This window comes from Haemaphysalis longicornis, unplaced genomic scaffold (assembly GCF_048455015.1).
Source record: "Haemaphysalis longicornis isolate Haplotype H1 unplaced genomic scaffold, Haemaphysalis longicornis Haplotype H1 scaffold_7, whole genome shotgun sequence".
NCBI lineage: Eukaryota > Metazoa > Arthropoda > Arachnida > Ixodida > Ixodidae > Haemaphysalis > Haemaphysalis longicornis.
This window is the reverse complement of record NW_027526422.1, coordinates 46,035,499-46,049,384: the sequence shown is the minus strand read 5'-3', so window position 1 is coordinate 46,049,384 and position 13,886 is coordinate 46,035,499. Positions and strand designations below refer to the sequence as shown.

Genomic DNA, 13,886 nt, shown 5'->3' with positions numbered 1-13,886 from the left:
AGACCAAAATAAAAATGATGCGCAATAGGTGAAGCATAGTGATTAGAATACCTATTTCACTTAAATAATTCGCGATTCAACCACTTCTTTTGATATGAGCGGCCGCATTCGCTACCACTCGAGAGGGATGGGTCGATTGAAGAGGTGTGTTGAGTCATAAAAGGCGGCGATGGTTATGCCAAACCCTACGGGTCATACCTCACTCCACAGACAATGTTGATGCTTTGGAGTGCCCTTCTAACATTTCGCTATAAAACAAATACAAGCGCCATAGCAAAATAAATAAAACGACAAAACAAAGGTAGCGTAGAAACAAACGACGGCGTAGATTTCGTAAAAGCAGACGACTGCTTCCGCCTTCACAAACGGAGGCAAATGCAGTTTGCTCCTTTTGTTTACAAACATATAGCATCGCTTCCGATGGCGGCGCCACCACAAATTTGTGATTTCAGTTTCAACAATTTTTGTCTGCTAGCTAAATTTTGCGTCAACACGCTATAACTACGCCTTTTCTTGAACTAGCGGTCGGATTTGGTCACTTCTTATACATGAAACTCCTGGGAAGTTTTTTTAACTTCATATTTTGAAGAACTGTGGACGCGGCGTACTGGATTTAGCGCCGCCTCCGGCTCGTACTAATCTACTACAGAGCAGGTTCAAGCTAAACACAACAAAAACAAGCGTGCCACAAGTGCCTTTCGGTGGTTTTGAAAACTTTGTAGTCGATATGTGCGACGATTCGATCGGACCGTTGGGGCTGTCAACGCGTTGAAACGGCTTCTGAATCCCTGTCACCCTGGTCCCGTCGTTCTGTAGGCATTTGACGGGAGCTTCGAGTTCGCAAGAAAACTTTTCGTCGACGTTCACGGCGGTAAGGTACTGACGTCTGCACACGCAGGTGCTCTGCGCGCTTACCAACGAAGAAAAACTTGCCCTGTAGTTTGAACCCGCTGTCCGTTTTATGCGACATTGTGCGCTGCACTAAAAATTCCTCGTACGGGCGCTTTTCGTAACGTTCAAAATGAGTGACATTTGTGCATCATGTGCGATCCCGTTGCACTGGCCGTGACCGCAGTGCACTTGTCGCGTGCGAGAGCATGAATCGATAAGATCGCGTCACTTGTTGCTACGTCTGGCGGAAGCAACTTCTCACTTTTTCTGCCTAATCAAGCAGCTCTAACTCTTCTCGTGTCCTCCTCTCGGGTTGCTCTTCCTTTTATCGTAATCCGCGGTACGTGTCACACGCATCGGAGGCTGCTCGTACCTGCGCGTCTTGCTGCATTCTCGAATGTCTTCAGACCGAAATAAAATAATGTATTCTCATATAGCGGGTCGGAAGTGCTCCATCCGTTTGGCGGATGTCATTTTTAGTTGAACGTGCGATAACGATCGCACGGCACCTTCCGCCTTCAACCTAAAGCGTTATATTTAACTCGACATGCTAAATAACGTCATGGCAGTTTCGTGGCGATGTGCGGTAATGAGTCTGTCGCACGGGTCAGGGTCCATGCAGGTTAGATGGGTTTCCAGCGGAGGCTAAATGGCGAGTCGTTAGTGTGGGATATATCACCACGCCTGTCAAAATACGAACCGTGTAAATTTAGGCTGGAAGTCTTGGAACTTCCTTCTTGAAGTATTCTGAAAATTACAACATGCACGCGACAGCAAAAGAAGGTTGGCTAGACATGCATGGACTTTTCGACAAGTTGCATGCTTACTCCTTTTTAGACTGATAAAAAAGAACGTGTAAAGGTTCAATGTACAGAATTACTTCTTTTCTGTCAATGTCATCCCCGTGCATCAATAATTATTGTGGTTCGGACGTTACTAAGACAATATCGTTATGAACACTTTTTTGAAAACGATGGTCAGCTAGAGGAAAAACATTGGATACCATCTATGCCATTGCAGTGGTGCTAAGACACCAAATGTCTACTTGAGCCTCCCTGTCGCATGCAGTGGGTGATATTAAACTGTTACTATTATTCTTGGTTTTTGTCTTTAAATTCAGTGTCATAAGTGTGGCATGTTATGACCAAAATGCACTGGATGCTTGTTATCTGAGAGGTTGTTTGCAGAGAACTGTTCCATATGCCTCTTGCATGCATTTTTGCTGTGACTTGCTTTCTGGCTAATAGCTTTTAGCGAATCAGGCATTGGTATATTACGGAACATTGATCTATTCTCGTTTCCATTTGTAGGCACCAACGATAGAGCTTGACATTTACCATAATGCTTGAGCAGAAAAGGGACCAAAGCTGAGTAAATATCATTGATACCCACTAGTGGCCGCCCTTGCTACTTTTTAGTAAACATTGAGAGATGTGTCATGCATGTGCTGATGCATATGCAAACTTCCACGCCTTCCGTGCTATTGGATGCAGGGGGTTAGGTTTCGTCCACCGCGCGCTCATTGACATCCAAAGAGCAGCAAGCAACAGAGGGGTTGTACGATAAGATAAGATATGTGAGCTGCACCATCACCATTCCTGATTGGCAGGAAAGTCAATGGAACAGATACCAGCCACCTGTAGCAGCAAGTGCAGCTTCACCCTTGACCATTGGTGTGACCATTGCTAATATTGGGGTGGGCAATACTCACGCACTGATAACAGACAATTTTGACATTAGAGAGTTGTTCACACATATTGAAATGTAGTCACTGTAGAAATAAAATGCACGCTCCATTGCAAGGTACAATAGGGCTGCCACTGGCATGGCTAACTCCTTTCTAATGCCGGGAACAGTTGTGATGACACTTAAGCCGAGAACAAGAAAGGAGACAGTTCTGGTTTTGTGGGCCACCAAAAGTTTCTCAATTGCCAGTTCCCTACTTGACAGGCGAAGGTGATAGCCAGAAAGTAGCTGGTAGATTGAATTGGCACATGCAGGAATGCACGGAGCGCCTCATTCGTTCTGTCTGGTTTTTTTCGCTCTACGTTTGTCCCTTGTGTTACAAAAAAGCGCTTTTCCGACCATGAGCAACTCCTGCCTTCCAAATGCATGGCATGTAGCTTCACAGAGGGTCCCGATTGTTATGGTATCAAGCCTGCCAAAACAGGTGCCCCGAGCACAGGCTTACGGAGTTAAGATGGCTTTTAGCCACCCTTAGGAACACCATAGAGGGAAACAGTGGGCAAGGGAGGTGTGCATTGTCCTGGCTTGCCTTAACTTTACTTCCGAAAACCACCTGCACTGAAAGCTAACTGGCTAATAAAACAAGGACAAAGAAAAACACTTAATGTCATCTGCATTCGGGCTATTAGCGGAAGGCTAGAGGGCATCATGTTGGTGAATGTTGGCTAGGCTGACTGGCCTTCTAACGTTGCTGATGTGTTGTCATTGTGCACAGACAGAAACTCATATCTTTGTGCAGGCAGCTTGGTGTGAGACTTGAGCTGAGGGGTGTTTTGAGTTCTTGGTTGGGTCCCAGTCAGGCTACACATGCAATCAAAGCTCTCTTGGAGTTTCTTCGGAGCACAGAACTGGACAAAGTTTTTAATGTTTTGTGATTGAAAATCTTGGGCGCATCAAATGAAATTTTTTTGTCCCCCCCCCCCCCCTTTTTTTTTTCTTCTATTATCTAGCGTAGCAAGCCAGAGTGACGGCTCGGTTAACATTGCTGGTCATCATTAAAGTTATTCTGTCTAGCCCACTAGCCCAAGTTATTCTGTCTAGCCCACAAGTGGGCTTACAAAAGTAAGCCCACTTTTGCACAAAAACACTTTCTCACACACAGTTTTTTGTGAATCTGTGGCACAGTGCAAGAAAGTGAATAAAATTTCTTTATTGAGAAAAAAAAAAACGTAAATTGAAGTCTTCGGGGTGGCTTCCTTAGTCCAAGGGTGGCTACCTTGGGATGACTTGCAGTGTGCACACAGCACGAAATTTTTCCTTGCCTTCACAAGATCAAGGACATAAAGCCATAATTCAGGTAACTGGCCTAATGAGCTGTCTGTCTTGTTGGATAATTGGTAAAAAACAATTACAGGCAACATTGTCTGAATACTAGGAATTCGAACTTGGAACGACTCACAATGAACGATTCAATCATTCGTGTAAACCTAAACTTTCTGTTCATCATCTGAAGAAGGCCTGTGTTTCATCGTCTTTGGTTCATTGTCTGAAGCCAGGTTGTTACAAAAGCTCCGTTAGGTTTTTCTAGGTTTCGTTCCTGTCAGACTGCATCTCTTCTCGTGTAGTCAGCATACCTCTGGTTTGTTTTTGTCTGCTCCCCCTCATTTAGCACAAGGGATTATAATGCATAATGGGGGCTAGAAAGCAAACAGGTATTTAGAGGCCTGTCCTCTCCCGTGCAAATCCCTCTGCAGCGGGAGCGTCTTTTCCCGCTGAACAAAATATATGCTGTAGTGTGAACTGCCCAATCTTGAATAAAGCCAAGTTGTGTATTGTACTCACGGAGGCTGAAGTTGCCCAGTTTAAGCCAGCTGTATAAATCTGAGCTTGGGCTTAATTGTCTGATGCAGGCATGGAACCCATGACCATGCAATCGCACAGCTGGAGTGCTTGACTTGGTTGTAGTGGGACAAATGTCAGTAGCCCATTTTCCTGTTGCTGCTGGAATGTGTCTGTTTAACTGTCTTCCTAAGTCTTTCCAATTAGTATTTCTAATAAGACTAAGTGGAATGTTGTCTTTGCAGTCCCTCTAGAAGTTTGAGACCAAGTTGTCATGACAACAGATTGAATAGGAACGGAGTGTAACAGTCCTTATCTGTAAGGCAGCAAAGATGCTGCACAGTACAACAGAGTTTGGCCGGCCTTGTCTTGTCTTGGACGTGATGGGTAACAGTCGCTTATTACCCTGCAAGAGTCAGTTTAAACCAATTGCCCTGTAACTGGGACCAGAGGAAACCAGTTGCACACAAGGTTATACTGACCACTGGGACCATTTCAAACCAGTTGACCTATGACTGGGACCAGAAGAAACCAGTAGCAAACCAGTTTCACATTTTAACCTGACATTGTTTCGAACATTGCAAGCGTCATTCCACGCCCTTTCTAGGATCGGCAAGAGGAGATTTACTTCCTTCCAGCCCACTGCCTTGTCTTTAATGCATCAGCGTGCAAGTGTCTGTACAAAAGGCCTCAGTCTTTAATGAGGGGGTGTAATAGTGCAGGAGCCTGAGGGCCTCGTACGACTGCTTCCTCTGCAGCTCTGCACGACGAGCCCTGCTTGACCGCCCCCAGCCCCGTGGCCTCGGAGGGAGGGCCATGTGCCAGGATGCACGAGCTGCTGGCCCAAGTGCTGGAGAACCGGGACCTGTCGCGGGCGGGCGACCTCTTCTCAGTCGAGGACCAGAAGATTGTGGGCGACCTCTCCGAGGTGCTCACCAAGATCGGGGACATTGCCAGCGGCTCCGACTTTCTGCACAGCGACAATGTGCAGAGCGTCGTCGAGATCTGCATCACCCGGGTCACGTCGGCCATTCGGTGAGCAGCAAAGGAGGGTCGCCGAGGGGAGGGGGAAGGACAGCCGGGGAGGACATCTTCCGCTCACGGCTTCTTCTTCTCTTTGGGAACTTGCATGCCAGCATCCAGCGATTTGAAAAACCGCCAAAAGGTTGAATTTTCCCGCATTAAAATGTAATTTCTTCATTTGTGCTCCGGCACTTTTGGATGTCAACTAGTCAGCTCATCTTTCCTGATTACCTCTTTGTCACACAACATTTCATTTACTTCCATAGTTGCAGTAATGTAGAGCATTCAAGTTAATTTTTAGCATCACATCCTTTGTGAAGAAGTACTATACAAGCTTCTCTCGTGACCCAGGGTGGGCATTGCAATACTTTAGAAATACTTTAGAACACAGCTGCATGGGCATGATGAAATGTCTGGCCACACACCTATGCGCACCGTGGCGATCTTTAACAAAGCCAGCTCACATCATAAACCCATTCCCCTGTATGGATGTGTGCGGATTTCTGAGGGGCTTTTCATGACAAACGCTGAGGGCGCGAAAGACCCCAGAAAAAGTTTCACTAAAGACAAGACGCTCCCCTTGGTGCTCTCCTCTTTTGTGATGAGCAGATGGCCGGTTTTATCCTTCTGCGGACACCAAAGGAATGCAGTAAAGCAGAGCCAAGCATGAGCACGGTAGCAGAAAGGCTGAACCGTTGGTAACCTTGGTGATACTTGCCAGCTTGAAGCGGTAATAAGGAACAATACCTAATGAGGAACAACCATTTATACCTGTAAAGTATATAAGGAGCCTCTATTTTACTAACAGACAGTTATAAATGTCTTGACGTAACAATCACTAGCAAACTAACTCGGTTCTCCCAGATAGAAAAGATCTGTTCATTCACAGGTAAGAAATTAGGCTTGCTAAGGCAAACTCAAAAGCTCTTCTTCTAGTGCTAAACTCGTTGCATACAATAAATGCAATATTTTGGTCTATTTTGGAACATGCATGTGAGATGTGGGATCTGCATACTAAAAAAGATATTAACAATCTTGAGAAAATCCAAAGATTAGCTGTTCGTTTTATTTGCAACGATTTTCGACGGTCTCATTCCTCAACTGAACTAATGATAACAGCAAAATTGAAATTTAGAATGTCGAAGGAAAACAGCATGACTCAAATTTCTTTTCTACCTGTCTAGCAAAAAAAGCGTACTAGACCTATCAAACGTCTTTGCTCCGTTATCTTTGTGTCCATCAAGACGGTATCAGTCCCACAATTTCGCTCCTATCTTTGCCTGGACTAACAATTTTAAGTACTTTTTTTTTTCCTCGCACAGTAACTGATTGGAACGAACTGCCACATCACATTTCTGACTCTGGAAACATGCTGAAGTGTATTGAAAGTCATTGTGAAGTGTGATATCAATCTTGCGCCTTACTGTGTTCTATATTTTCGTGTTCTTTTGCCACCCTTGTATTGTTTTTATTTGGTCATGTTTCTTTGTCTTGTAACACCCGCGCTCCTGCTTGGGCCATTTTTGGCCTGCAATATTTTCTAAATAAATAAATGACTAACTTATTAATTAAGCGAGGGGAGCCCAACTCACCCAGAGCAGCGTGAGGCATTTTCCTCATGAAGCCAGACACACGGTAGCAGCCCGCTTTGCCTGATGAGGATCGGTTGCATCCCCTGTCTTGCAGGGACACGGGGACCATCGAGCAGCACGCTCACGCACTGGTGGCCCTACTGGAGTCCTGCTTGAACCATGACCTGCGGCCCTCGACCAAGGACGAGGACCCACCGCATGCCAAGATCGCCTCGGACATCGTCAGCTGCATCTTCCTGGTACCAAGTGCCACGGGGCTTACTCTGGCAGGGGTATTAACAGCGGCGCTCCTCCCCCGTCCCTTTGCAGAACCACCACAAGAAGACGGTGATGAAGCTGGCGCTGCCCGTGGCCGTCAAGTTCCTGCACCGGGGGAACCGCGAGCTGAGCCACAACCTGTCCCGCTACCTCTCCCTGGCGGCCGTCAACAACGCGGAGCTGCTGTCGCCGCACGTGCAGCCCATCGTGGACAGCGTCATCAGCGGTAGGTGCGGGCACTCCCGTGTTCCGCCCCATTTTTCACTGATGTGGGCGGTGGTGGTGCGCAGGCAACTATGCGCTTGCCCGGGTCCTGCCCTCCATCTACGTGGTCAACAAGGAGCCCATCCACGAGCACCTCATGGCGCTCATCTCGCTGCTGCCCCTGTGCGAGAGTGTGGACAAGCTCAACCTGCTGGCCCTCTTCGAGCTGGTCGCCAAGCACAAGCCCTCGGTGAGTCCCGATTGGAGCACAGCCAAGGGTCCCCTGGCCGGGATCCCCTCTCGATTGGCAGTGAGTGAGAAAAATTCGCTGCTCCGGAATTTGCTCCTCGCTGACTTGAGGAGTGGGTGATGCAGCATAGCTTCTCCTGGAAGACGGAATCTTTCGTGGCCATCATCGGTGCAGACAAAGAAAACTCTGCAGAGGCCATTTTAGATGTCTGTCAATGTGATCATGTTAGCATTCTTTCGGTTCTTGAGAAACTGTCTTGGCATTTGGAGGGGCACATTTGTGTTGACGAACTGTGCCCCTCCCACTTCCTCAGTCAACCGATCTTTCTCTTTAATCCCCTTCCCCCACTCCTTCCACCCTTTTTGGTTTGAAGATGAAATTGACACTCTGCTATGGGAAAACAATTAGACGGAAAACGCAGCAGCCATACAGGTACAAGCAGACCAGAACCACTAAATAGGAAAAACAAAATATAGGGTGCAGATCCTTAGAATGCATATAAACTCAAATTTTGTTATAATGAAGTTGAAGGGGAGCTGTAATTATTTCGTTATAGTATCGATTATTCCATTATATCAACAGTTTACGGCAAAGCATGCACAGAAGGGCACTGTCTTGCGGCCCACTGCACCGCTACATGGCCACACATGTGACAGAAATTATGTAGAAGACAAATATTTTGCTTGCTCAGTGCGCTCACTGCCTATTTTATTCTAGCATGTGCTGGCGGTTCTAGTGCATGGTGACGCATTACACTTTGGGAGAAATGTGAAAGCCTGCAAACAAAACAATCTGGGCCCGCCAGTCATGCATGAGGAAGACAGCGATATAGATGGATATGATGATGACTACTACTGCCGCTGTGAAAAGCGACGACGGAACGTGTAAATCAACAATTCCAAACGTAATGCAATGCGTGGTGGTGTGTCCTTCAGAGCTCACATAGAAAGAAATTCTCCAGCTTTGCTACGGTTCAAGCCTTGTGCGGCTCAGTGCAAGCTTCGCCAACTTTTTTGTCCTCTCCTTTCCCTCTGTGTTGGCAAGGTTAGTGAAGATGTGCCCTTGCTGGGTCGTCATGTGCGCAGCTACTGGAGAGCAACGTGCCCCAGCTGAGCAGCTGCCTGGGCGGGGGCAGCACGACGGGCTGCGTGCTCAAGATCTTCCAGGAGCTGGCGGCGGCCAAGCCCCAGCTCTTCTCCGAGTACCTGGCCAAGATGAAGGCCGTGGCGCTCGCCCAGCCCGGACACCTGACCCTCGTGGCACACATCATGGCCGCCGTGGGCAGGCTCAGCCTGGTCAGTGACCCCCTCGCAGCTGCACTCGTCGCGCCTTGCTTGGCTTGCTGGGGTCGAGAGTAGCTCCGGGGCGTTGTGTGTGGCTGGCCTTTAAGAGGTCCGTGCGTGCAGGAGCGTGGCCGGGAGTGCCTGGAGTTCCTGGTGAGCCAGCTGTCGGCCAAGGGGGACCACAACACCCAGCTGGCCCTGCTGAGGGAGGTCAAGCACCTGGCGGACGCCTTCCCTGCCCTGCTGCCGCCCTGCCTACCCCAGGTGGGGGCACAGAGATGTGGGGGATGAACCATGAGCCGGGATGGCTTAGAGCGCAGAAGGGAACCTTAAAGGGACACTGAAGTGAATTTGTCAAGCTCCCGTTTTTGCTTGCACTGCGTAGACTGGCTCAAATTAGCACACTTTTCATCGTTTATCCGGTTGACAAATCGGTAATTATTTTACAAAGCGCAAAAGAAGAAAAACTACCATGCGCGGTTTGCGGCGGCCGCACCAACTAAGGCTGTGACGTTGGAAGGAGGGGCGCCGTGATTGGACGATGCCCAAGGTTAGCAATCACACAAGTTTCGGTTTCGGTTCTGTAAAACATAACCAATGGCTTTGTTGGATGGGCATTCTCAATATCTCAGTAATCATCGTACCGCGCTTCTGCCATGTTGTCGGCTGTAAAATGCACAAGATAAGCCTCCCAGGACAGCTTGTAGTCGTAGCATTCACTAGCCGAGACCTACGCAGTGCATGAACGCCCTCCGCGTACCCGCAGACGCCCAAATGTCATGCGCTTTTCCCCCATATTTGGAGCTTGCCTCCCTCATGCCTGTATCGTAAAAAGCGTGCTCGCACCAGGCCAAGGGTCTGTTCATTCTGGCCTGTGCCCACTGCCTGCAAGCAGTCGGTGCTTATGGCAACAGCACGCCAACGAGAACTCGATAGCGCGCCAGTGCCAGCCTGCGCGCGTTTTGTGAACTAGTTCGTGTAGCCATGAACGTTGCGGCCCCAAAAAAGGTGAACTCAATATAGAAAACATCGGCGGAAAACAAAAAAAGTTAACTTACAAAAACAAAAAGCACGTACCCGCGGGGATTCGAACTCGTGACTCGCAAAACATTTACGGTGAATTCGTAGCGCCCCAGACTGCTAGGCTACGGAGCGGGACGCGAAAGCCTTGCTAATATAGGGTATATATTGTACAACCGGTTTACACTTTTATTTAGTTTTGGCATTTCAAGCCGCTTAGGTGACTATTTGTTGTACTGCGATCGTGCAGTAAGCGTCGCCCGAGTTTCCACAGTAGCTCACGTCTAGCAATTGCATTTCGTAGACGGAAAAGCGTTCGCAGATGCGTAGTCGTACTGCTGACCGCTGTGCTTGTTCGCCCAGCGCAAAAAAGTGCTTCCCGCGCCCTAGTTTTACGCTGTACGGTAAAAATATCAGTTGATTTTATTTGCTTAGTACCTATATTGACTTCGCTGACTCTTCTCCCGCCTTCAAGAGGCCTTATATTTTCCTACTGGCGTACCAGTCAGCGAAGCGTCGCATGTGCAGCGCTTGTGTGAAGCGACCTTGACTTGGAGCTAGATACAGTGTACAAACAAACCAAGTAAAGAAAGGCACATTCTTCCATTCACAAACGTGTCCTGGCTTCGTTTCAACTAAGCGAACGAATGCGACCAAGCAATTTTTTTTTAACCTCCTTGATTGCGACGACCCGCCGGCGGCCGGCGGACGAAACGCTGGGCCGACTGACTCTGTCGGCCGGGGAGCCGTGCAGTAGCGCAGCCGTGGCGCAGCCAATTGCCAGCTCATCCCCTCCTGACGTCACACGAAAACGCCACAGAAAATGGGCGAGCGTAAAGAGAGGAGGACAGCGTTTTCGAATTAGTTTTTCTACTAAATAAAATCGCGTAAACGCGCCTAGAGTGGTCGAAACATGGCCTGGGGACTCCGGACTACAATTTGCGCTAGTAATCCCGCAATGTTTACATATCACTTCAGTGTCCCTTTAAAGGGCAACAGCTAGCGATACATGAGGTACATGAGGGCTAGGACAGTCATAGTGCCTGAAGTGCATTTGTTCATGCTAGCGTGGGCTACAGAAGAACCAACAGTAAGCGTCAGCATTTAAGAAAATGGTACGGAAATTTTGAGAATTGTTTACTAATGCATAAGCATTCTTTCCTATGCACTGAGCACTTTTAAAGTTGCCTTCATGCACATGGGCAAGTTCACTTGCTGGGAAGAACACGTTTTACCAGTGGCCATGTAAGCAGTCACGCCAATGTACACATCAATGTACAAAGGCCCCATGTATCCCTTTGAAGGGCTATAGGGAGCATGCAACAGAACATTGGCGCCGCCCTCATGGGTACTTCCAACACTACGTGGTGGGCAGCTAAGCTGACAGTGCTGAGCTTGTTACGGAGAGATGGTGACTCCGTGACGTCGCGTGCGAACTGTTGGGTTGTGAACTGTGCACATTCTTACGCTAATTGCCCATCAAGAGTGAAGTTTTTTCAATTTTCAACACGGCCATGCCTTCAGAACGAGCGAGCGCAGTGAATACGTTGTGTGCGCTGCGTGAAGTAAGTTGTTGTCATTTTCATCCGACTGTGTGCGGGGGATGATTACATTTGTTTTTTTTAACATAGTGCCGATGAAACTGAATGGCAGCCGTTGAACTAAAAGAAGAATATGAAGTGCCCTCTTCATTGGCAGTAAACCATCAACCGATCCAAGATCACTGTCATATGCACCAATGATTTTCCCGCCGGCCTACCGCAAAAGTCCTACGAACGCTGGAAACAAAGGCTCCCGTTATGAAAGTTCAGCCTGTTTCCTTTATTACTTTTTATCAGCTTATTATTTTCACGTCTGGGAATCTCGTAAGTTGGTAGAATGAGCGTGCATTTGGTTGGCGACTGCAAGCATCAATGTTACCTTCTTTTGTGTCTACGACGAGGACTTCTTTTTTTTTTTTTTTCAAGTCGCTGCGGTTTTCTATCATTCGCTGCAAGTCACTGTATTGATTGGTAAGCTGTACGAAGTGTCATTTATTAGTGACAGCAACAGTGCAAGCCAACCAAGTCTCCGGTGCCAATGATTTGGGTAGAAGGAAGAAGAACGTCCGAGTAGAGTGCTCGTCGGCTGTTTCGTGTTTGGTGAGCACGATTTGTTTCATTCTTGTGGAGTGCGCTGAATGGAGAGTAAGCACAGCCCTACTGCACGCAAGCAACAAACCAACACGGTTCTTATTTTACTGCGGAGCAGTGTACGTCTACCAACCAAGGAAATTTTCGTGGCGTCGTCAGCAAAAAATGCCAGGCTAAAAAAAAGAAATTACTGACACCGCCAAGAATCGAACCTGGACCCGAATAGATAAACAGAGCAAGAGCCCGTCATCTTACCGACTAAGCTACGCACACACGAGGAGATGGGGAGACAGACGGTGCACTCAATGAGCACAACCGCGGGTCTACCAGCTGGGCTCATTCAAAGCCCTCGGCTGAAATTCACAGCGCATAATGTATGACAACGGCGTCTGCAAATAATGCAAAGCACATTCCTTCTCCCTGCATGTGTTTCCCGGTAAATATTACGGTTGCGTAAGCTACTCCGAGTGCACATGTACCCAACAGCATAGAAATCAAATAGTGACGTCACCACACTTTCATATATAAAAAGGGAGACCCATATAGCAACTCATTCAGTTCATTCCAGGCTACTATAGGTAAACCATGGAAAGTAAGGGTGCCAGGTTTCACTCTTTGTAGAGCGACGTGTGTGAATTCAAGTGACGTCGCATGGGTAATTGTTGTGGGGGTCGGTTACAGCTTCGCAGTCCGACTGTTACCTTCACAACGTGGATTGGACCCAAATTTTTTTTTTTAATGTTTCAATATATCTATGCGGTCTGTAAATAGCATTGGAGAAAAAAAAAAGTGAAAAGGGGGGGATGGGGGATACAGTGCTCAGAAAATCTTGCAGGGGGCTCTGACACCGAGACACCACCCCTGGCTCCGCCCCTGGTTGGAATACACTTGTTGCATGCAATGCTCACACTTGTTAGGCGTTTTTGCAAAGTTTCGGCATGGTGCAACAAAGCCGACCCGAAAGGGCACGCCATGCAGTGAACCTTCAGTTGGCACGTTCGTGCTTCAGAGTTATTTTTATTCTGCAAACTTCAAATATTTCAAACGGCAAAATGAATTGAATAGCAAACACTATTCGTGAAGTATTCGAAGTTTCGAAGATTAGTACACCTCTACTTTTTTTCCCCGCTGGTTGGTTGGTTGGCTGGCAGGCGTTTGCATACAGGATTTTACGTACTGTCTATCCAACGTGGAAGATTGGACAAGTTGGTGAAGCATGATGAAAAAATAAGCAGTGCCGAAGGTAAGGACGAGAGCTGTGAAAAGAGGCTGTTTCAGCATTTTAGTATTGACCGAGAAAGTTCAATGCTCTGCCTGTAATCGGCAAGAAGAAACATAAACCCGGCGGAGTATGGTAAAATGGAACGCCCAAGGAACACAGTACTCGGGCCTTTCAAGGTGACAACCGCGCGAAGTAAACATCTTTCTTGTTGAGCATATCATTCAGCTGAACGCTCAATTCCCTAAGCTGGCTTTAAAAGAGCAAAAGCACACTCTTTATGAAGAAAGCGCGGCCTGGTTCCCACGTACAAAGACTCAGATAGGAACTGCTTGTATTCGCTAGACAAAGATAAATGGGTTACTAGCGTCGATCGGTCGCATTAACGTTTGCTAATTTATAAGGAGACAGCGCTAAAGTGAAATAATAATGGTTACACGCAGGCATTGTGGTGGCGCAAGCCTCCTTGTTTATGCTTGCTTGGCGTAT

General features: G+C 47.6%; 1 protein-coding gene across 3 annotated transcripts in view; it reads left to right on the top strand.

The window, feature by feature from the left end:
• Nucleotides 1-593: 593 nt before the first annotated feature.
• Nucleotides 594-13,886, top strand: part of Melt (ventricular zone expressed PH domain-containing protein melted) — a 31,603-nt gene continuing 18,310 nt past the window's right edge. The window contains exons 1-7 of one of the 3 annotated variants that reach the window (XM_077677109.1): nucleotides 594-871; nucleotides 5,139-5,451; nucleotides 7,126-7,270; nucleotides 7,341-7,515; nucleotides 7,580-7,743; nucleotides 8,829-9,038; nucleotides 9,150-9,290. In XM_077677109.1, coding sequence (XP_077533235.1) covers nucleotides 5,243-5,451; nucleotides 7,126-7,270; nucleotides 7,341-7,515; nucleotides 7,580-7,743; nucleotides 8,829-9,038; nucleotides 9,150-9,290 — 1,044 coding nt within the window. In that variant the 5' untranslated portion in view covers nucleotides 594-871; nucleotides 5,139-5,242. The remainder of the gene's footprint in view (nucleotides 872-5,138; nucleotides 5,452-7,125; nucleotides 7,271-7,340; nucleotides 7,516-7,579; nucleotides 7,744-8,828; nucleotides 9,039-9,149; nucleotides 9,291-13,886) is intronic. The other 2 variants (XM_077677108.1, XM_077677107.1) reach the window with 2 other exon arrangements.